The sequence below is a fragment of the Daktulosphaira vitifoliae genome, unplaced genomic scaffold (genome assembly GCF_025091365.1).
Source record: "Daktulosphaira vitifoliae isolate Bord-2020 unplaced genomic scaffold, ASM2509136v1 Scaffold_1, whole genome shotgun sequence".
In the NCBI taxonomy this organism is placed as follows: Eukaryota; Metazoa; Arthropoda; class Insecta; order Hemiptera; family Phylloxeridae; genus Daktulosphaira; species Daktulosphaira vitifoliae.
In genome coordinates this window covers 63,909,779-63,932,902 of record NW_026099572.1, presented here as the reverse complement: position 1 = coordinate 63,932,902, position 23,124 = coordinate 63,909,779, and the positions used below count along the sequence as shown (strand labels likewise).

General features: G+C 26.5%; 4 protein-coding genes across 4 annotated transcripts in view; 3 read left to right on the top strand and 1 right to left on the bottom strand.

Moving 5' to 3' along the window:
* LOC126896621 (peptidyl-prolyl cis-trans isomerase-like 3) overlaps positions 1-23,124 on the top strand; it is a 210,369-nt gene that overhangs the window by 142,090 nt on the left and 45,155 nt on the right. The window lies entirely within an intron of this gene.
* Positions 440-10,142, bottom strand: LOC126896605 (leucine-rich repeat-containing protein 58). Its single transcript, XM_050669544.1, has 4 exons — positions 9,440-10,142; positions 8,505-8,721; positions 6,910-7,099; positions 440-903 (listed from the first exon to the last, which is right to left on the bottom strand). The coding sequence occupies exons 1-4, from the start codon at positions 9,940-9,942 to the stop codon at positions 734-736; spliced, it is 1,080 nt and encodes a 359-aa protein (XP_050525501.1). The 5' UTR covers positions 9,943-10,142; the 3' UTR covers positions 440-733.
* LOC126896609 (uncharacterized) lies at positions 19,444-20,641 on the top strand. The gene is made up of 2 exons (XM_050669550.1): positions 19,444-20,385; positions 20,444-20,641. The coding sequence occupies exons 1-2, from the start codon at positions 19,652-19,654 to the stop codon at positions 20,586-20,588; spliced, it is 879 nt and encodes a 292-aa protein (XP_050525507.1). The 5' UTR covers positions 19,444-19,651; the 3' UTR covers positions 20,589-20,641.
* LOC126896618 (uncharacterized) lies at positions 20,907-22,281 on the top strand. The gene is made up of 4 exons (XM_050669559.1): positions 20,907-21,574; positions 21,636-21,764; positions 21,825-21,978; positions 22,040-22,281. The coding sequence occupies exons 1-4, from the start codon at positions 21,386-21,388 to the stop codon at positions 22,189-22,191; spliced, it is 624 nt and encodes a 207-aa protein (XP_050525516.1). The 5' UTR covers positions 20,907-21,385; the 3' UTR covers positions 22,192-22,281.

The window sequence follows — 23,124 nt, the reverse complement described above, 5'->3', positions numbered from 1 at the left end:
ACAGGAAGGGTTTCAAAATGGTAACTTTTTTACAAAAAATTAACTATTTCAACTTAACTTATGAAAATGTTCCGGAAAGTCTGTCACTTTTATATATACCTTAAATTAAAGCTAATGTAATATACTTTAATTTGAAAAAAAAAATGTTGACCTCTGGACTTGTCTTCATGGTGAAAATGACTACCGTATACAAAAATATGCTTAAAATGTTATGAACTTTAAGATTTAAGTAGACTTTTATTATGCTTTTTAAACTTAAATATTTCAATATATAAATAAAATAATTATTTATTATTATATAATTAGTATGTAATGGCTCTAACAATAAAAAGAAACTATGTTTTAAAACAATAGTCCATAAATTTGTATATTTAAGTTAACATATATGTTGAATAAACATAATTTTTTTCTTAAATTAAAAGTCAATGTAAAACATAATATGTTCTTGTTGTTCGACTAAATATTTATAATTTTTAATATCTACCAAAAAAAAAAAATATAGAATAATACTTGATTTTATATTTCTAAGCATACTTTCATTTTTAAAATAATAACAAATATATGTGACATATGTAATTTTTATGAATTTAATAAGTTAAAATTTTTTTCTTTTGAAAACTGTAATCTCACACATACATAAAATTGCATAGAATTACTGTCATTTATAAAAATAAAATAATAAAACCCAATATTTAAGATTGAACAAATAATATTCAGACATAGCAATTTAATATTATCCAAGCAATACTTTTCTCATCATTTTGCTATCAGTACTATCATCACATACATTACTGTTATTAACAATGCATTTTGATGAACATAAATATTGCAGCAATGGAATTCTGTACTTTCCACAAAAATCGACAAATTTTATATGCTCTACTCGATCGTCAAAAAATACACCTATAATATAATTAAATATTTTTTTAATTATAACGTTTATAATTTTATAATATACTTAAAATAAAAACCCTGTGCAGTTTAAACAAAGTTTTGTGTGAACCTTTAGTTTGAAATCAGACAGTGGTTAAAATCACAATCATAAAACTCATCAATTTTTCGAACATTTTTTTGTTGATTATTTTTTAGTACGATTTGAGTTTTTAATTTATTATAAGCCATTGGTTGGTAGAACACATCTTTTTGGAAGGGGGAACTCATATACATATATTTATATCGTTTATATTTCTTTGTGATCCTTCATTGAAAATCTTTGATATTTTAATTGTTCAATATATTTGCTTAAGATGCCATTGAAATGAACAAAATATATGGAGCCATTATATAGATAAAATATATAGATAATATATATGTCTTTGATTTTTTAAAATTCATATTATTATCATATTATATGAATTAAAACTTACTAACAAATTGACTAGGATCAGCGATAACACACGAAGTTAACCTCGAATAATTTGAGGTTTCAATAAAGATATAGAATATATTATTATACGATTGCATTTATAGTACAAATTTAAAAATCGCTAATTTTCGAAATTTTTTCAATTTTTTTTTACTTAATACTGTCATAACTTTTTGAAAAATGTATGGATCAATATAATTTTTAGCTTCGATGCAAAGCTGAGAAGGTAATGGTTTTACTATGATGTTTTTTTTTTTTTTTTATGTCTGTTGCCATTTTTTTTTAGCTCTTAATAGACCGATTTCTTTCAACAATACGTCAAAAGATCACAAATCGTATCTAGTTGAAGACATTACTCTTAAAAATTTAAAAATTTTCCCTCGTTCCCCGCAAATGGGGGAAATATCCAAAAAAATTACAAATTTAAAAATTGACAAATTTTGTCATTTTTTTCACTTTTTTCTCTTAAAACTTCCATAACTTTTTCAAAAATCAACAAATTAACATAATTTTTTTTTATACTAAAACCTTAAATATTTCCCTTTCATTTGATATAATTTTTTTGAAAATCTAACACTTAACCTGCTCATTGGGGGGAATTTAAAATAGCAATATTTGTACAAAAACTAACTTTTTCAACTTAACTCTTGAAAATGTTCCGGAAATACTGAGTCCTTTAAACATATGTCAAATTAAAGCTTATGTCATGTACATATAATATTAAAAAAAAAATTTATCCCGACGACCTATCTTCTATGCACAAATGGCTACCGTATTCAAAAATATGCTATTTTTTAATTAAAATTTGGGTCTTGTATTTTATTTTATTTTAAAATATCTTATTAGGGGAATACACAGACTTTCATGAATATTATATAATTTAATTAACATAGAATAAAATTCATAAGACATAAGAAATTAAACTTATTAAATTTTTTTTACTTTTTTATTTTCATACTAAATTTAACAATTATAATTAGTATTTATTCATATATTATATTTTAAAATCAAAGAAATAAGAGTTGATGTTGCTTTTGGAATAATTCACCAATTTCTCTGAATGAAACACTATCTACAGATATGCATTGAAGCGTTGTTTCTTATGATAGTGATTTTAATCACTGTCAAATATCATCTATACTTGTCCCATCTATGCTTGTCTACACTGTGCCTCGACCTCACTGTGCTACCGTTTTTTTAAATTTGAGGTAACTTAAATAACCAATTTTTTCAAGGGACGAAAGCAATGAACAATTTCTGAATCGGTAACACTTGTGTCTTTCATGCTAACGGTACAAGGTTCAAATCCATCTGTAGCAATTAATATTTTGCATTTTTTTTGAGTTAGAATAAAATGTTTAAATAATTTGATATTTATTTCATTTAGATTTAATAACTTCAATAAATATAAAGGATTCTATCACTATAGTCTCCCCTCGTGAGAAGAAATTTATATTCATGTTAATATTATTTTACTATGTGTTTCTTTTTGTGGGTACGATTTATTTTGCCAAACCTATCTTTACCTACTATTTCAACGATTCGTCAAGTTATTACAATTCGTATTTAGTTTAAGTTATTACTCTTAAAAATCGAAATAATATACCTTATTCAAATAAAAAGTAGCTTAACCAGTTTTTTCCAAACAAACAATTAAAATCATTTATTTCTAATATTTTTAAAGTATTTATTGTCTAATTAAATTTGATATGATAAAAGTATTCAACTACAAAAGTAAATAATTTTACTTTCTAATTTATTAATTTTTTAACTCTATTTGTGTGTGCTACTATTAGACTATAATATTCTAAATTTGTTGGTAACATGTTGCTATACAAATCATTTCTAAAAAAAATTACTGTTAGTTTTTCCGAAATTAACAATGGATTTTTACAATTATAATCAATTTTTATAATAGGCGAAATTGAATAACTTTTTTTTTATTGGTTTTTTTAGATATATAATCATTAAAATTAATTAAATTCTTAATATTTCCATTGTAGAATCTTTTTAAACGCCAAAAGTTAATTAGAAATGATTTCTATGATTTTTATTTAAGTGATCTATTATGATAAAAATGTAAAAAAATCTAACTTTTCCGATAAATGTACTGTGTAAATAGTAATTATAAAATTCCCTGATTGCATATTAATCTTATCACTTTCATTTTTTTCTATTTAAAAATGTCAATTTCAAACTGTTATGTTATGGTAATAAATAAATTTTTTTTTTAAATAAAACTTTCACTTTAAAGGACAATAAAAAGTAGGTTCAAAATTATTACTTTTAACATATTAATAATTAAAATCAATAATAATTTGAAAACAATTAATTAAAAAATTATATAATATATAATTAAAAGAATTACTAATCTGGGTATAATTAAGGAAATAGAAGTTGATGTTGCTTTTGTAATTTCCATCAATTTTTTAAAATTAAACACCATCTACAGATTTGCATCGAAGCGTTTCTTATGATAGTGATTTTAATCACTGTCAGATTAATTCTATACTGGACCCAACTATGCAACGTCTCCACTATGCCGCGACCCCATTGTGCTGGTTTTTTTATAAGAAATAATATTTATATCCCTATTTCATTCGACATACTTTTTTTTTAAATAACACCATTTCCCTATATACAAAGGGAGTTTAAATCTAAAAAAACATATAGAAAATAGAACTTTTTCAACTTCATATTTATTATTCCGGAAATACTGACACTTATATATATATATATCTTAAATTAAAGATAATGTAATGTAATTTATTATGGAAAAAAAAATTCGGACTTTATTTTGTTTTTATGGCGAAAACAATCATCAAAGTTAATAGAAAAAAAAACGGTAGCACAGTGGGGTCGCGGCATAGTGGAGACATTGCATAGTTGGGTTCAGTCTAGATTTAATCTGACAGTGATTAAAATCACTATCATAATAAACGCTTCGATGCAAATCTGTAGATAGTGTTTAATTTTAAAAAATTGATGGATAATTGCAAAAGCAACATCAACTTCTATTAAAATAAAATACAAAACCCATAATTATCATACAAAAATAGTATATTTTTCAATATGGTAGCCATTTGCGTATAGAAGATAGATCGTCGGGACAAATTTTTTTTTTTCATTTTGTAGTACATAAAATAAGCTTTAATTTTATATATGTTTAAAGGACGCAGTATTTCCGGAACATTTTCAAAAATTAAGTTGAAAAAGTTATTTTTTGTAAAAAAGTTACTATTTTAAATCCTCCCAGTGAGCAGAATAAGTGTTAGATTTTCAAAAAAAATTATATCAAATGAAAGGGAAATATCTAAGGTTTCAATACAAAAAAATATTATTTTTATTTGTTCATTTTTGAAAAAGTTATGGCAGTTTTAAGTACAAAAAACATCCCGATAAAATGTAATTTTTATCGCAAACATTACATTTTTTTTTAAATTTTCGACAGCCATTTGCACATAGAAGATAAGATGTCGGGACAAATTTTTTTTTTTCATTTGATAGTATATAACATAACCTTTGATTTGATATATGTTTAAAGGACGCAGTATTTCCGGAACATTTTCAAAAGTTCAGTTGAAAAAGATCTATGTTTTTTACAATATTTTAAGTTTTGAACGCCCCCTATATAAGGGGAAATTGTCCAATTTTAATAAAAAGTATGTCAAATGAAAGATGTACTTATAATGTATTTAGAAAAAAAAAATTTGTGCTGATATATACATTTTTCAAAAAGTTATAGCATTTTTAAGTTGAAAATTTAAAATCGAAAATCGAAAATTTTAACACAAAAATAGTGTTTTTTTAACTACGGCAGCCGTTTAAATGTAGAAAAAAAAGTGTCGGGACAAATTTTTTTTTTTCATTTTGTAGTACATAAAATAAGCTTTAATTTGATATATGTTTAAAGGACGCAGTCTTTCCGGAACATTTTCAAAAATTAAGTTGAAAAAATTAATTTTTGTAAAAAAGTTGCCATTTTAAATCCCCCCCAATGAGCAGGTTAAGTGATAGATTTTCAAAAAAATGATATCAAATGAAAGGTAAATATCTAAGGTTTTAGTATAAAAAAAAATTATGTTGATTTGTTGATTTTTCAAAAAGTTATGGAAGTTTTAAGAAAAAAAAGTGAAAAAATTTCGAAAATTAGCGATTTTTAAATTTGTAATTTTTTTGGATATTTCCCCCATTTGCGGGGAACGAGGGAATTTTTTTCAATTTTTAAGGGTAATGTCTTCAACTAGATACGATTTGTGATCTTTTGACGTATTTTTGAAAGAAATCGGTCCAGTGAGAGCTGAGAAAAAGTGGCAACAGACATAAAAAAAAAAAAAAAAAAAAAAAAAAAAACACATCATAGTAAAATTAATACCTTCTCCGCTTCGCATCGAAGCTAAAATACGATTTTTGTAAAAATATTTTTTTTCATATTTTTAACTTTAAAAACGTTATAACTTTTTGAAAAATGTATGGATTAATATAATTTTTTTATGAGAAATAATATTTATATCCCTCTTTCAATCGACATACTTTATCTTAATTAGGATATAAATAAGGAAATAGTAGATCATTTAGCTTTTGGAATAATCCATCAATTTTTTAAAATTAAATACTATCTACAGATTTGCATCGAAGCTTTTTATATGATAGTGATTTGAATCACTATAAGATATCATTATACTTGACCCAATTATGCTACGTCACCACTTTGCCACGACCCATCTGTGCTGGATTTTTTGTTATTAATAAAAGAAATGATTTTGAAATTTTTTTTCAATAGAATAATACTTTAAACATAAGCAACTAAACTACTGGCAAAGTAATTATATTATTGAAAATAATTTTTATTTTAGTAACATAATATTTCTTGATTTATCAGTTAATATTTATTTTTTCTTATCATTCCTTATAACTTACAGAGATGTCAACCTATTTTTTTGGAAGAGTAACATAATTATCAAACTAGATTACATAGTAAAAATAAGTTTTAATTAAGAAATAACGGGTCGATAAGATTTTTTTGATCAGTACTTGGAAAGTTTTTAATATTTGTATAAATGGGCGAGAGGAAAATTCCGGCCAAGATATGTCTAATAATATACTATACTATTATCTAGTCATACTCACTCTTCTTTACCTATCTATATTTATCTTAAAATGGCTACCAAATACTATTTTTGTGTGAAAATTCTCGATTTTATTTTTTACATTTTTAATTGTATAATGCTATAACTTATTGAAAAATGTATGGATCAACACAATATTTTTATGAGAAATAATATTTTTATAATAGTCCCTCTTTCATTCGACATACTTTATCTTAATCAGGATATTAATAAGGAACTAGAAGATCATGTAATCTTTTGGAATAATCCACCAATTTCTTAGAATTAAACACTATCTACAGATTTACTTCGAACCGTTTTTTATGATTGTGATTATAATTACTGTCAGATATCATCTATACTAATCCCAACTATACCATGCTCACACTGTTCCATGACCCCCCACTGTGCTACCGTTTTATAAATATGTCTTACCTTTACATTTTGGATTTACACAGTGATGGGCACTGCTTAAATATTCGATTAAGCTGTGAGGTAAATCTCGTTCACCATACGGTACGTTGTTTATTTTTATTATTCTTGCAGAAAGTTCTAGCAACGTAGGAGGATTATGTGTCATGTCACTGACAAATCTCACCACCAATGGATTATCTCTTAAGCTTAACTAAATAAATAAAATATATTGTTATTAATTTACAGTGTAAAAATATGATAACAATAGTTTTTTATTAACTTGAGAAACATGAGCATCTAATTAAGGGAAAATAAATGAAATTACTTTCTTCAATAGAAATTAAAAAAAAAAAATACTCCCTTATATAAGTTGTTAGTCAAATGACAAACAATATGCATAAAAAACATGATCGAGAAAAAATTTAGAAAAAAATAATTTTCAGTAGTGTTTTTAAGTTAGAAACGTCATTTTCATGACGTTTATATTCATTTTATTTAAGACTTAAAAAATAAAAGAGCATATACTTCAGCAACCAAAAACGTCCTTTTTAATCCGCTATTGAGTAAATCTTTATTAAAACTAACATTGTATGATCATTAAATTATAAATTAATGTAAGCTAAATTGTACATCTCATTATTGCATTATTAATGCCAATCAAATACTAATAATTCAAGAAAAAAATTTTCTTCGAAAAACGCTCTTTTTGTTTCTAATTGACTTAATTACAAATTGATGTAAAGTTTACAGTTAAAAAACATATTTTAATTCAGTCAAATGTTCATAATTTTGTTGGCTGAGACAGATAAAACAATGAAGTGTTACGAGTTTTAAAAAACTTAGTAAGACGTATCAATGTTCACTATAAATTACTCATTTTATCGTCTGAGCATTGGCTATTATTACTTTAATCGTAATTATCTACAAATATTATATAAACAATCATAAAGTGTTTAAATAAAAGGTAGTTTAATGTTATTCATGGTTATCTGTTATTAAAATGCTTGTTATTTGTTAATAATTATTATGTTTGTCAGTTGATTAGCGGAACAATGAATTCGTAGCACCAGTGGAAATGATTTTAACATGAAATAATGCATCATTGATAATTTTAACTTAAATAACAGTTAATGTTACCTAAACAAAATATTGCACTCACTTTATTAATATCTCGCATCTCTTTTGTAGTAAGAAGAGAGAAAACAAATTTTTAATTAGTTAACATTGCTAAAAAAGACCAATAATGAACAAGCGAAGTAATATAAATGGCTGAGTGTTATTTCTACATTTATAAATTGAAACTGTAAATAAATTATTGTTTAAAATTAAAAAAACATTTAAAATATTAATTTAAAAACAAAAAATATAATAAATAACACAAAAGTAACTAAAAAAACTATAAAAATAACAAAAAAAAAAAAATTGCGTAAATGTATTTTAGGAGCAATGTTACTGTAATCAACGTTAAATATATACTACCATCCCAACCGAAAAATACTCCCTTAAATACTCTTGAGTATAAGAGAGTTAAATACTGTTCAGTTTTAAATTATTATTTTAATTTTAAATAATATTAATAACAAGTAATCAATCCTTAATATAAAATAACTGTTTACCTCTGAGAGGCACTTCAATGATACAATTTCTACAGGCAGAGTGCGAAGTCGATTTTTGTGTAACATTAATGATTTGAGATTCTTAAGATTAGCAATAGATTGTGGTAGACTTTCCAGTGAATTATGACTCAAATTTAAAGCTTTCATATTGTCTAGTTGCCCTAAAGTTACTGGAACGTCTGATAAATTATTTCCTCCCAAACATAAGAATTTCAGTCTAGAAAAAATACTTAATGAATTTATGTATTAACATCAAAATACGTATTTTATTAAATGTCATTAATAGTTTATTTTATAAGTATATAATATACTTTCCTTTGGAATTAAAAATATTTTAGTTTAGACTTTTAATATCTACTAAAATGATCTGTATGAGAAACATTAAAAGTAACGATTACTTTACAAATAAATGTATAGCTGAATTATTACTTTTTTCTTTAAGTAATTAAAAAAAACTATGAATAATAATGGGTATATAAAAATTGTTTTTAATTACATTTAATATATTTTTAGTATTTTTCTTTTGTACTTTAATAACAATTAATTAACTTTATTATAAGGTAACTGTATTATGTATTACATTTCTATGTTTTGATTTATTAGTATTTTTAGATTTAATAATTAAAAAGGTTATATTAATTTTTCTATTGAATTTTATCATAATCATATAATTGTAACTTTAATTTATAATGTATATAAAAATCAAAATCAATTACCTTCTTAAAAATATCATCAATATACAAATACCTTTTTTTTTCATAAATTTAATTAGAAAAGAATATAATTATATTTTTTACGACATTAATGTTATTTTTGTATATTAAATTGTTTACCATAATATTTTAAGAAGTATTTTAATCTTATAAATGCAAATAATTAATCAATTTATCAAAAATATTTGCTTAATAAATGTGTTCGTAACTGTTCTTTAATACCTTATTAATCTATCAATGTCCTTCGGAATTTCAACCAAGTGGTTGCTACCCATATATAAGTATTCGAGGGAAGAAATCATTAATATTTGATCAGGGAAGTGGATCAGACGGTTACCACTAATGTTTAGAACTTTAAGTTGCGATTCAAACGTTTTTGGGATGCCTTCGTCATCAATCAGATTGTTCTTGGCTATAAGCGTATGAAGTGGCAACCGGACTATAAATTCAGGTATAGAAGTTATCCGGTTGTTACTTATGTCCAAAACACGTAAATGCTGAAAGCGATCAATGATCTGTGGTAAAGCAACTATCGTATTATGATTTAATAAAATCGTATCAATAGTTTCAGGTCGGCTATGAACACACACGTCTTCGAGATGTTTCTGGATGGAATGAGAGTCCAACATCAGATAATTGAGATCCATAGTCTTCACTAACTTGTCAGCAGGTGGTACATCGCTGTCGCTGCTTTCCGAAGTCGAGCCGTAGTATTTATTAAACATGATTTAAATATTTTTTAACGTTACACAATGAGCTAATTATTCGTGCAAAGTAAACCCAGAGAATAACTCTTAACGATTTAATTTGATGTTAATAACGTGATTACCATAAGTGTTTATTAAATAGACATGAAGTGTTTCTGCAACTGACATTAAGTCTGTAAGCGCGACGCACAACTAACACGCTGTTACCGATGGGAGTAAAAAACGTGCAAGTAAACTAATTAACATATCAATATTCAGTGTCGTCACATTTGTTATCTTTGCAATGAACTCGAACGTTATCGACGAAGTGTTACTCAATAGTATAATTGTGTAAATTTTTAGACTTGAGTTCAAAAATTGTAAATTATAATATTCAAGGCAAAATAAATAATGATATTTTAACGATAATTTACTGTAATCATATTGTGCTTAGTTTTATAAGTATGGAGAACATTTAAATATTTTTAGATACAAAAGAAAAAATTTAGATCAATGGTTCAAATTTTATTTGAATTAAATATTACACTGTATTATATGTGAGTTAGTTGTATTACTATACGATTAACTCATATTAAAGGACAAAATTAGGCAAAATTTAATTTTTTTTTTTGTATACTAATACTTTTTAGGCGAAGAACAAACTTTGGATTTCTTTTTAATACTGTGAGTTTAGGTGAAACAGTGTTTTATTTATCTATCTTCAAAAATATTACTAAGAATTTACCATTTATTGATAAAATTGTTAGGTGAAAATTTAACCAGGTTACCTTGACATGAGTGTGTAAAAATGATGTATTTTGAAAGCAATATATAACTTAGTTTAAGTATTATTATACATATATTACAGAAATTAATTGATAAAATTTACCAAACATGACAATAAAAATATTAAATTCTAGGGTAAGACGTGGTAAGAATACAAATTTAGTATTTTTAAAAATCAATCACATATATTAGCACGTTCTAATTACCGTAAGTTTCGTATAGTACACAATGATATAAGCTAGTCAAAATATACCTGCGTGCTAGTTAATTTTAATTGTGTTAAGAAATTTAACATATTTTAATACAATTTTTGAACATAAAAATATTAAATATTAGTATTCTAAGGACAATTTTAATTTCACATTTTAATATTCTAAAACTACTATTTAATAGCTATAAAATCTTAAAACATCCAATTTTTTTATAATGGTTCTGGTTAAAATATTTTATAATCTTTTAAATTATTTTACACCATAACTGAGGACAGATGCCAAAAAAGAGAAATTTTAAGAGAACTCATATTTTACTTCTTAGACTGAAAACATATGTAGTTTTAGGCTAGATATACAGAGTAATTGATTTATCATAATATCACAATAAAACTCAATTACTCGCAAAGTAAATACAATATTTGAAAAAATTTTTTTTTTTTTATTACAAGTAATATATATTTGAGACGACCTTGCGGTCTTAATCAAATTTTTTTATAAACGTTTACATCTAAAATTACATAAAATGTATAGTTAAGATATTATACACAATGAAGGAGAGAAACTTCCAGTGAAGAGTCTCCAAACTTCAGTAAATTTACATTAAATAATATATATTTACAATAAGTCGTATGGTTTATTTTTTTTTAATCTTCTAACATCTTGTGAGTAATTAAACAGTTGAGAAGCAGCTTTGTTGACGTGGGTCTTCAGACGATTTTCATGTGCCCTGACATACCGTTGAATTTCTTCTCTGACGGTTGGTATCATCATATCCTTATGAATATTGTCATTTTTTTCGTACATGTACGCATTTGTAATAGTACGGAGAGTAATGTTTTGCATAGTTTGAATTTTATCAATCTAAGACTTGCTAGCACAGCCCCATAGTTGAATGCCGTAAGTCCATATTGGTTTTAAGATAGATACATAAAGTAATCTTTTATTTTCTATTGATAATTTTGATCTCTGACCAATTAACCAATACATATTACTTCTTTTTTGTTTTATTTGTTTTAATTTAATTTTAATGTGTATACTCCAGTTTAATTTAGAGTCTAAATGCATACTTAGATATTTTGCCGACTTTTCTTGTGGGATTAATTTAACATCAAGCATTATCGGGTTGGGCTTTGTTACTCTATTTGTAAAGTTCACGTGTACTGATTTTGAACTATTTAATAGTATCTTCCATCTTTTTGTCCATGTAAGGATACTATCAACATTTATTTGCAAATTTTTTGTGGCGATCGAAAGATTTTTATCACATGACAATATAGCTGTGTCATCAGCAAACATAGCTGTTGTTGTTTTATTGTAGGTAGGAATATCAGAAGTATAAAGTAGATAAAGTATAGGCCCGAGGACATTACCTTGAGGTACCCCTGCTTTAATACCTTTCCATTCAGATACAGCTTCTTCGTGACTTACCCGAAACTGTCTTTCTACTAAGTATGAATCTAGTAGCCTACACAATGTACGAGGCAACTGCTTTTTCAATTTATATAGTAAGCCTTAATGCCAAACGCGGTCAAAGGCTTGAGAAACGTCGAGAAAAACGCCACAGCAATACTTTTTTTTCTCCATAGCTCTACTAATTACGTTTGTAACGCGATGTACTTGATCTATGGTGAAATGTTTAGTACGAAATCCAAACTGGTGGTTAGGAATTAGTTGACGTTCTTGAATAATAGGATTCAATCTAATGTAAAGTAGTTTTTCGAAAAGTTTCGATATTGTAGGAAGAAGTGATATCGGCCTGTAGGAACTAGTACTCATAGGCAGCATTCCTGGTTTTAATAACATGATGACTTGTGCTTTTTTCCAATTTGCAAGTACATATTCTATACGTAAGCAGGCAAAAATATGTAAGTTAATAAGATGATTGCTTTGCGAGATAATTCTTTAATTATACGCGGATTTATCCTATCATAACCCGGAGACTTTTTAGACTTAAGATTTTTATCTATATCATTTGCAACTTCAAGAGGCGTGAAATATTTAATGCGATCTGTAGTTTGATCTGTGATATCGTAGTTTAAGTACGTCGTGTTTAAATCAGATTGTGTGTTGTTAGGTTGAAATACATATTCCAAGTAACTTGCAAAAGTTTCAGATATTTCCTGTTTGCTTCGAGCCCATGTATTATCATCCTTTAAAATTGGTGGCACATATACTTGAGTTCTTTTCATACGTCTGGTTGCTTTCCATAACGAGTAGTCTGTATTTTCTGTTACAGATAAATTATCTATATATGCTTTAAAAGTTTCATTTTTTATTGAGAACATTTTTTTTTTTTTAGGATTTTGTTGAGTCGATTCCAGTCGCTTTTGTCAACTGGATTTTGTGTTCGATGCCATTTTTTCCTTGCTTTTATTTTAAGTTGAATTAAGTTTCTTATCTCTAAAGGATAAGTCTTTTCTTTTTCGAACATAACTTCATTATTATGTGTAGATTGTTCAGCAGCTATAATTATGTTATCTGTTAAATTCTGTACAGCTATCTCTATGTCACTTGTAGATTTGAGTTTAACTGACAAGTCAATTCTTATGTCTAAATGGTCACGAAAAGTGTTATAATTCAAAAATATAAATAAAATCGGTAAAAAGTTGGTAAAATATAAATGATGAAAATGAGCGATGGGTATAGTGAGAACCTGATGTTGTGGTTCTATCGGGGTCGTATGGTTCGAGGGTTTAGAACGACAAAGACAAGTAGATATAAAAATATATATTAAGTTCCTCTTATAGAGGTAGAATAAACTTTTGTCTGGTTAGTTTCTAATGTCCTAACTAAGAGGCAACGAAACGGCGAAGCCAGTTCACGAATACCTCGGCAACGAGACGGCAGAGCCAGTCCACGAATACCAGAGCCTAATTTATACAGTAGAAATCACGCTAGGTTTTTTAAAACATCTTTAAGGCAACGAAACGGCAGAGCCAGTTCACGAATACCATATAACGTGATTATGTATAATTTCTTTAACCAACCAGTCAAAATTGACACTTTAAGATATTAATTTAATAAATGATCTATTGCTTTGTCATCCTTTACTCAAATTTATTAACTCCAAATAATTGGGATAACATAAAATTACTTACTTCTTTTATTCTTGTAAATTGCTTGTAAAATGATTTGATAAATATCTCGATATGTTTATATAAGTTTAAAAGTATTTAATTCGCACTTCTTCAAAAGATAAATAATTAAAACAAGTTCTTTTAATATATAAATAAAACGCGTAAAAGTCAGCCGACAACAATACAGGGCTGTGACTGATAAATTGTTACTTTTTTTATTCTTATTTCAATTCGAAGAAAACGAACTCTTTTGGTCGCTGTCACTTCTTCTTTTTTTCGTCTTTCTGGAGTCTTTCCCTGACTCTCTCCGACTGAAAGGATTTCTGTGTTTTTTATAGTAAAATGATATTACCCCCAATCCAGGGATATTGTTGTCAGCGCTTTTAGTAATCTTTTTAGTTTATTGTATTAATTATGCATTACAGGATTATTATATTCAGATAACATATTTAACAATTGATAAATTGACATATATATATAAATAATAAGAAATTGTGTTGAACATCATATTTGTTATGACAGATAAATTATTTGTTTGTTTACAAGTTATTTAAAATACAGATTATACATTTTTCATTAATAATTGGAAGATGCGTAATGCAAAGCATTGAGCATATTACTACAAAAGTTTCCCAATTTGTGTGTTTATTTATGAGCACAGGACATCTTTGTTTTTTTATTACGTGCGAACTTAGTATTAAGAGCACTGGTATATAGTCTGACGTTAAGTCAGGTATTCCTTCAATATTAGTATAATTTGAGTTCGCGCCTTTAAGTACAAATATATCAAGCATACTAGGTCTTTTCGTTTGATTATTAGGCCAGTATGTTGGCTTACAAGTTGTTAGATATTCTACATTAATTTCAATGCCGGCTTCATAGAGCTGCTTACCTCTACTGGTACTATTATCGCTACCCCAAAAGCGGTGCTTACAATAGAAATCACCACCTGCGATGAATCGGTCACCTAGGGCTCGGAACAAACTAATAAAATTTTCTTTAGTTATTTGTCTTGAAGGAGGACAATATACTGCTGAGACTGTTATATTATTACGGCCGTCATTAATACAAACATTAGTAGCTTGAATTGCTTCGTGCTGAAATTTTTCAAGTTCAAAGTGTTTAATAGATTCTTTTATGATTATTGCTGTACCCCCCGTGCTCTACCACTCGGGTGTTGTGTTGTGTATGATCTATAACCAAAAATTTTTATAAATAACCAGTCAGTAAAATGAGTTTCTGATATAAGAGCTATATCTATTTTTTCGTTGTATAAAAATGTTTGTAGTTCTTTTTTTCGTTGAATAAGCCCATTGACATTCCAGGTTATTATTCTTAACGAATTACTAATTTTTTGTTTTTCTTAGTCATTTTTTGTTTTTTAGTTGATTTAGGCTGATTATTTTTCAATTTATCAACGTCTAATGTTAGTTTGGCTAATATTTGGGTAACACTATTTAAGGCTAATAATACATCGCAAAGTGATGGCTAAGCTTGTAATGATGTTCTACTTTCGACCTCTGTCTCGGTATTTGTTTTGGTTGCTTGTGCGTAAGAAATACCACTTTTTAAATTTGTATACGCTTTTGACTGTATGCGTTGGACTGCAGTCACCTTTTTTGGATTAGCTTTTGCTTCAGCTGCTTTATAAGCCGAACAGCCTATCCAATTGGCTGTATGATTTTCACCACAGTTTGCACATATTGCTTTAGTCTTTTTAGACTTAGTACAAGCTTCGGATTTGTGTTTTTCACCACATTTTACACATATTGGAGTTTTGTGGCAGTAGTTTTGTGTGTGGTTAAAAGCTTGACAGTTTTTACACTGTAGTACTTCTTTCTTTTTATTCCTCGGGTGCTCCACTTGAATCTTGTGATAGCACAATTTATCTACCTGACAGATGTCTTTATTGTTTGTTTGTGGTTCGAACTCTACAAAAAACAATGGCAGTCTAATGTGTATCCAATCACTGTTTTTGTTATTTTGATCTTTTTTATTTTTTATTTGAACATTTGTAATATTATGAGCCAGGTGACCTAAGTAAGATAACTCTCTTTTAATATCACAAATGTCAGTCTGAAGATGTAAACCTCTAATCACAGCTTTAAATATTTTTTCAGTTTTAAGCTGGTATCGATAGTATTCAATATTTTGCTTTTCTAAAATGTTCACTGTTCGACGAAACTGATGTTCATCATTCGTTAAAACCTTAATATCACCATTAGCTAAGATTCTGACAAGTTGTTCAGTATCCTTAGCCTCTTCTAATGTCAAGTTGCTAATAAACTTTTTTACGTCGGTAACACCACATACTGTTATGGGTTGGGTTTGGTTTACGAATTTTGGCGGAAATAATCGCGATTTCCTTTGATAATTGAATCGTTTTCTTAGGTAAGCTCATAATTACATCAGAGTTTCCTTGATTCATTTCAAAAAGTTTTTTTTGTTATTTTTCATTGCTCTCTCGCAGTTCCGCGACTAGTTTTTTTAAAATTTCATTATCAGCTTGCATTTGTTGTAAAATACTTGAGCTGATATTTACGTTAGCATACGGTTAATTGCTATAAAAATAACCTAGCCAAACTAGGATCCTCATAAGTTGTTTTAATATTATTATTCAGTTTTTCAAGAGAAGAAACAATAATTACGTTTTTTTTATCTTTATATAAATTTGAAATTATTATGTCAACAAAGCAACATTAGTTGCTCATATTTTTCTTAAATTATTAAAAATCTACATAAAAAATAAATTTATTTTTATATTAAACAAATTTTAAATTAATATGTATAATATATATATATATATATGCATTTTGTATCATAATAAACATAATAGTATAAAGTAATTGTTTGATCCAAATTTAATTACCTTAGTAGAAATAAAATGAATAAATATTTTACAGTTATGGTTAAATTTAAATTGTCTCTATTAAATATATATATATACAGGGTGATTTTTTTATCATAACCCACTCAATTACTTACAGAATAATAATAATTTAAAAATTTTTTTTTATTATTATCTTTAGTTACACATTATTCTTGAATTATTAACTATGTAATACTTTTTAAGTTCATCCCTTATGCCTGGTAAGGGTGTCAACTTTGTTTTTTTAAATGGTAACACATATTTTGAATTTAATAAAATATTTGAGTATTTAATTCAATAGTAAATGGCATTTGAATTTTTAATGAAACTTAATTTGTGTATTAGATATAATAATTTTTGAGTTAATATATAGGTATAATACACAAGGGATTACAAATACAGGTAGCTAATTGATTTTTTATGACATCGATATTAGCAGGTACACAGCATTGTTATTATCAATGATAGTAAGGTACATTGTTGTGAGTTTATAAATACACTAACTGANATTGTTGTGAGCTAATAAATACACTAACTGACAATTCAAAAAGTATATCTATTGATAGTCACAATTGATAATAAACAATCCGTGACTGTGATAGCAATATCATAAAAAACCAATTAGCTACCTGTTTTTGTAATCCCTTGTGTATTATACCTAAATATTAACTCAAAAATTTGAAACTTTAAATTATTATATCTAATAAACAAATTAAGTTTCATTAAAAATTCAAATGCCATTTACTATTGAATTAAAAACTCAAATATTTTATTAAATTCAAAATATGTGTTACCATTTAAAAAAACAAAGTATATATATATATTATCATGATAGTATGAAAAAAAATTTTTTAGATCATTATAGCACAAGAATTTACTTATTTTACTATTACTCAAAACGGCTTCAAAATTAATGGTAGAACAAAATATACCATATTATCGCTGCTGTGCAAGAAATAACCAAGTGAAAATTTTACTACTGTTGTATGTCGGTAGTGCCCCGACGTAGACACAAAAAGTAGTACACAAATTAACAAATATTTCTTGATGACGAGTTCGTCGTTTTAAGCTCTTCTTGAGTCCTCCCGTTGTATGCACTAGTCAGCCCCAATGCCTCCAATTAGTGAACTACTAAAGGGATAGAGTTTAGACCCGTCAGCACGGTCTAGCTAAAAAGTACCACACTGCAATGGCATGTCCAGAACTATTTTTAAGTTCAGTGCAGAATAATTTTACTCATAAATATTTAATGACTGAATATCATATTTTCATAAAAAAAAACCAGCACAGTGGAGTCATGGCATAGTTGGGTCCAGCATAGATGATATCTGACAGTGATTAAAATCACTATCATAAAAAGCGCTTCAATGCAAATCTGTATATAGTGTTTAATTAAAAAAAATTAATGGATTATTCCAAAAGCTACATGATCTCCTATTTCATCAATTATATTCTGATTACAAGTTTTATGATTTAGAAGTGTAATATATGAATAAATAAATATATATATTAATAATATATAAATATAAATAGTACTTATCTCACAACAAATATAATGATCCATACATATTTCAAAAAGTTATAGCATTATAAAGTTAAGAATATAAAAAGAATTTTTTACAAAAATTGTATTTTTTTTATTAACTTTAATGTCTGTTTTTTCATAATAAAGTATATTACATTAGGTTTAATTTAAGATATATATAAAAGTGTTAGTATTTTCGAAACACTTACAAAAGTTAAGTTGAAAAAGTTTTATTTTCTATATGCATTTTTAAGTTTTGAACCCCCCTTGCATAAAGGAAGAAATATATAAGTATTATTTCTCTTAAAAAATTATAATGATCCATACACTTTTCAAAAAATTATAGCGTTATAAAGATAAAAATATAAATATAAATTTTAAGATCGAAAATTTCAACACAAAAATAGCATACGGTAGCCATTTTCACCGTGAAAACAAAATAAAGTCCAAAATTTTTTATTAATTTTGGTAATGTTTACGTATGTCATTATTAGACGCGTCCAGTGGTTTTTATCAATTCAAACTATCAAAAAATTCTCGACAATATACAGCTTTTTCTACTGATACGGGACATTTTCAATTCAAAAGACTTCCAATGGGACTTAATAATGCTCCAGCAATATATCAGGTCGCTATGTGCAAAATTATGGGAGGTCTTACTTATAAAAATAATATTTGCTACTTAGATGATTGCACAGTATTTGGAAAATCTTTCAATCAATATTTATATTCATTAGATATAACATTACAGAGATTTAGACAGTACAATCTAAAATTGAAGCCATCAAAATGTAAATTCAGATACGAGGAAATACAAGTACTCGGTATGATGTGTGTTTGTGGGGCCACCTCCCAAAATTCCTCCTCCTCTCTTATCACATAAAAATTGGAACCTCCTCCTCCCACTTATTTAAAAAAAGCGTTATAGTTATAGGATAGTGTGATAAGTGTTTATCAGTGAAGCTATTTTGATAACAGATTATATAATTTCCGTTATTACATTATTATACTCATAGGATAGTGTGATAAGTGTTTATCAGTGAGGTTATTTTGATAACAGATAATATATATTATATTTATTATGATTTAATGTACGACACTACTGTTATTTGAGGAGTGTTACCTCCTCATTTTTTACATTTAAACGCCTGAAAGCAGCACCTTCTCCTCCTCCCACCAATAAATTAAATACGCCCTTAGTCAATAATTAATATAAAACACGGCTGAACTTGAAGAAATAATAGTATTGTGTTATCGTATTTAAGTGTCTGATTGTAATATGAACATGGCTGCAGGTGTGAAAGATGTTAAAATGACTATGCGTTATCCATCTCAACCCGACTTTGCTGTACTAGGAACTTCTGTATTCAATTTAAGTTTTGCAGAGAGAAAATTTATACACATCGGCTGCACATGGTTAAGCGACCGTTATTCTCCAGTGGTGATAATAATATCTCCAAGTATGTACTTTTGGATGGATATCGATAAATTTATTAATTTTTTACAATTAATCGATGAAGTTATTTCATTCATGGACGAATCGTGTAAATCAAAAATTTATTTGAATTCCGTTTTTAACATTGTAAAATCGAAATGTTTCTCAAAAAGTTATTTATCAATATCGGGTAAAGGCAGTGAAGAAGAAAAAATGGGGCGTATATCATTGACCGAAAAAAATCTATTTGCGTTGAAAGAAATGAAGTCATGTCTCCTGGAAGTAACCAAAGAGAAATACGAAACGTGCAACTTATTGTACACACAAAGTAAAGAAGTTTACGAAAAAGTAAAGGATTTGGTAATAAATAAGTTTTTAGTATTACCCGAAAATTTAATGTATTCCATCGTGAAAAGTATGGATATATCGTTATTGCCAAAGACATCAACAGCACTGTACAAAGAAATAGTTACCTTCGATTATAAATGTATCATTAAACGTATATGGGAACAATTCATTGAGGATTTCAAACATCAAACCAATCAGGATGTTAAGCAGATGACAAATGAAAATATAAGGTAGATATTTCACTAAATTGTTTATGCTAAAAATACTAAATAAAATTAAAATTTTTAGTAAAAACGATGACCAACAAGATCATTTGGAAAATCACAACGAAAATGTACAAGATGATAATGTTCACCGTATAAATAATGATTTATCTAATCCATTTAATGATCAAATTCAAATATGGGAAAATTGTAACGATTTATTTGGTTAACAAAATAAAAAAATATTATTAACAATAATTGTAAACAATTTTGAAATGATATAATTGTATTGTAAAACATTTTNTAAAATAAAAAAACAATAATAATTGTAAACAATTTTGAAATGATATAATTGTATTGTAAAACATTTTTTAATTAAAATAAAAATTATTATATATACTAACTGTTTGATAATTGATTAAAAAAATTTTCTATCAAAATAATATATACAATCAACAAATTTGTGAGATAAGAATACATAANTATATATACAAACAACAAATTTGTGAGATATATTACTATTGTATAACGTCTCATTCTTTATTGTGATATTAAACACACATTATTAAATGCTTTATGAAAATAAAATATGTAACTTATAGTTATAACTGCATACTTTATGAGTATATTATCAAGAAAATTTAATTTCTCACAAAAGCAGATACGATAAATTTAATTCATATTTCTATAACTCCAGTCATCGTTTCTATGATTACATATCACTTAAAAAGAAAAAAATTTAAATGCTGCTAGATAAGACAAAATGCTGAAATAATATTTTAAATGCATGTATATATAATACGCAAGTTGGTTATTTTATGATTTAAACAGTTAGCATTTAAATAACACATAATCAGCAAATTTTAAGACAAAAATATAACGAAGTAAATTTAAAAACTGATATATATCTCACAGTACCCATTCCAGCAATTGTTTTTAAAACGTCAACCAATTTTAAACCAATCGCAGTGTCAAAAGAAATGCTAATTCATCATTTTGAAATTCTACTGTAAGATTGTATAAGAGTATGTGTGATCACCACAGTCATTCGATCAAAAGCGTTATAACCAACATGTCATCACAAAGTATTAACAACGAAGAATTTTTACAAATTCTAAATAATATGAGAAGTGAACCGCTGTCTCCACTACTTAGCGAAGAAGAATTCGCAGATATAATAAACGAGATGAAAATTGAACCGCTTTCCCAAACAATGGTAAGTAATTTAAAAATAATTTTATTTATGCGATTATAATAAAATATATATATTTTCGCAGTCTCAAGAATTATTACCAGATTTTTGGAATATGGATGATTATTATTTAAATATAGTTAATGAAATAGAAAATCCTGCATCATATTCGATGATCGATGCGGGCCAACATCAAACTTGGTTAAATGAAACGGTATGTGTTTAATATTTTATATATATTTAAAAAATTTTCATGTTTTTATTATAATAATAGAATCAGTTAAATAATGAATCAGTTAATGAAAATTGTCTTTATCTCGGAGCACATCCATGGTTGAATTTTGATACGGAAGAAGATTTATTGGACCTAATAACACAGGGAACGTGGGTTGATGATGTAAAGACATCAGATTACCAAGAAATGATAAGTAAGTAAAAAAAAATTATAAATCTGTTTTAAATAGTAATAAAATTATTATCGTGTTTCAGAAGACGTTAGGAGTTGGAATAATGAATTTGACGACGAAGAATGTGCTCGAGAGACAGATGAATTATCACTAGCTGTATTCAAAGAATATGAACAAAAACATTGGAAAAAAAAAAAGTTAAATAACTATTTCAATAACAATAGTAATAAATAAATTTATAAAGATATTAATAATGTATAATATTGTAAATAAATTTAAGTTTAATCATTAAATGTAAAACATAAATAACTAAAAATTATAACTAATTATGTACAATAGTAATTGTTTTAAATTAAAAAAAATATTATACTTATATTAATTTTTTATTTCATAAATTAAACCACCTTGTGTACTTCGCTGGTCATAGCGTTATACTCGAAAATCTTATCATGTAGTATAAGACAATATGCTGATGTATCGTTTGGTATTGGAATTTTAGTTTCAANTGTATCGTTTGGTATAGGAATTTTAGTTTCGAATTCAATTCGAACGTCAACGGGAGCGCTCTTAATTTTTTCATTTTGTTTAGAACAATCGATAACAACTATAGGAGCGTTATCTTTAAATTCTTCTTTAGTCAAAATAGGATCACCGTTATCTATATTATAAAAGCTATCTTGAAACGATGAATTTGATATAANTCTTTAAATTCTTCTTTAGTCAAAATAGGATCACCGTTATCTATATTATAAAAGCTATCTTGAAACGATGAATACATTTGATATAATGCTGAATATTTATCATTATCGAAATCAATGTTTAAACTATCGTAAGGATATGATTCCGAATTCAAAAATACTTTGAGTGATATTAGAGAACAGTGATCGAATCTACTCATGTCAGGTGTTATTTTGTTTTTACGTTTAGTTTGAAATCCTATAATTACATATCTAGGTTTTTCCGTATGCGTTGATGTTTTAACGGCCCACGAATGTTTTGTAGTTTGTGGTAAATATGGTTGTTCAAATAATTCCCAACTTCTAAAAGCGATGTAAAGTGGTTTACGAGAATCTAAAGTCTTTAACAGTTTCAATCTGACACTGTCCTCTACGTTTATATGAGGCATTCTCCACATTATTTTCGAAATTTTTATTTTACCATTCGCTC

Bases quoted from the DNA above. Each gene is read 5' to 3' on its own strand.
- LOC126896609 (XM_050669550.1), top strand. From the start codon at position 19,652: ATGAACATGGCTGCAGGTGTGAAAGATGTTAAAATGACTATGCGTTAT. The intron at 20,386-20,443 runs GTAGATATTTCA...TAAAATTTTTAG, and splicing joins ATGACAAATGAAAATATAAG to TAAAAACGATGACCAACAAG.
- LOC126896618 (XM_050669559.1), top strand. From the start codon at position 21,386: ATGTGTGATCACCACAGTCATTCGATCAAAAGCGTTATAACCAACATG. The intron at 21,575-21,635 runs GTAAGTAATTTA...ATATTTTCGCAG, and splicing joins AACCGCTTTCCCAAACAATG to TCTCAAGAATTATTACCAGA. The intron at 21,765-21,824 runs GTATGTGTTTAA...TTATAATAATAG, and splicing joins AAACTTGGTTAAATGAAACG to AATCAGTTAAATAATGAATC.
- LOC126896605 (XM_050669544.1), bottom strand. From the start codon at position 9,942: ATGTTTAATAAATACTACGGCTCGACTTCGGAAAGCAGCGACAGCGAT. The intron at 8,722-9,439 runs GTATTAAAGAAC...TATTTTTTCTAG, and splicing joins GACATTGATAGATTAATAAG to ACTGAAATTCTTATGTTTGG. The intron at 904-6,909 runs GTAAGACATATT...ATTATATTATAG, and splicing joins TGTAAATCCAAAATGTAAAG to GTGTATTTTTTGACGATCGA.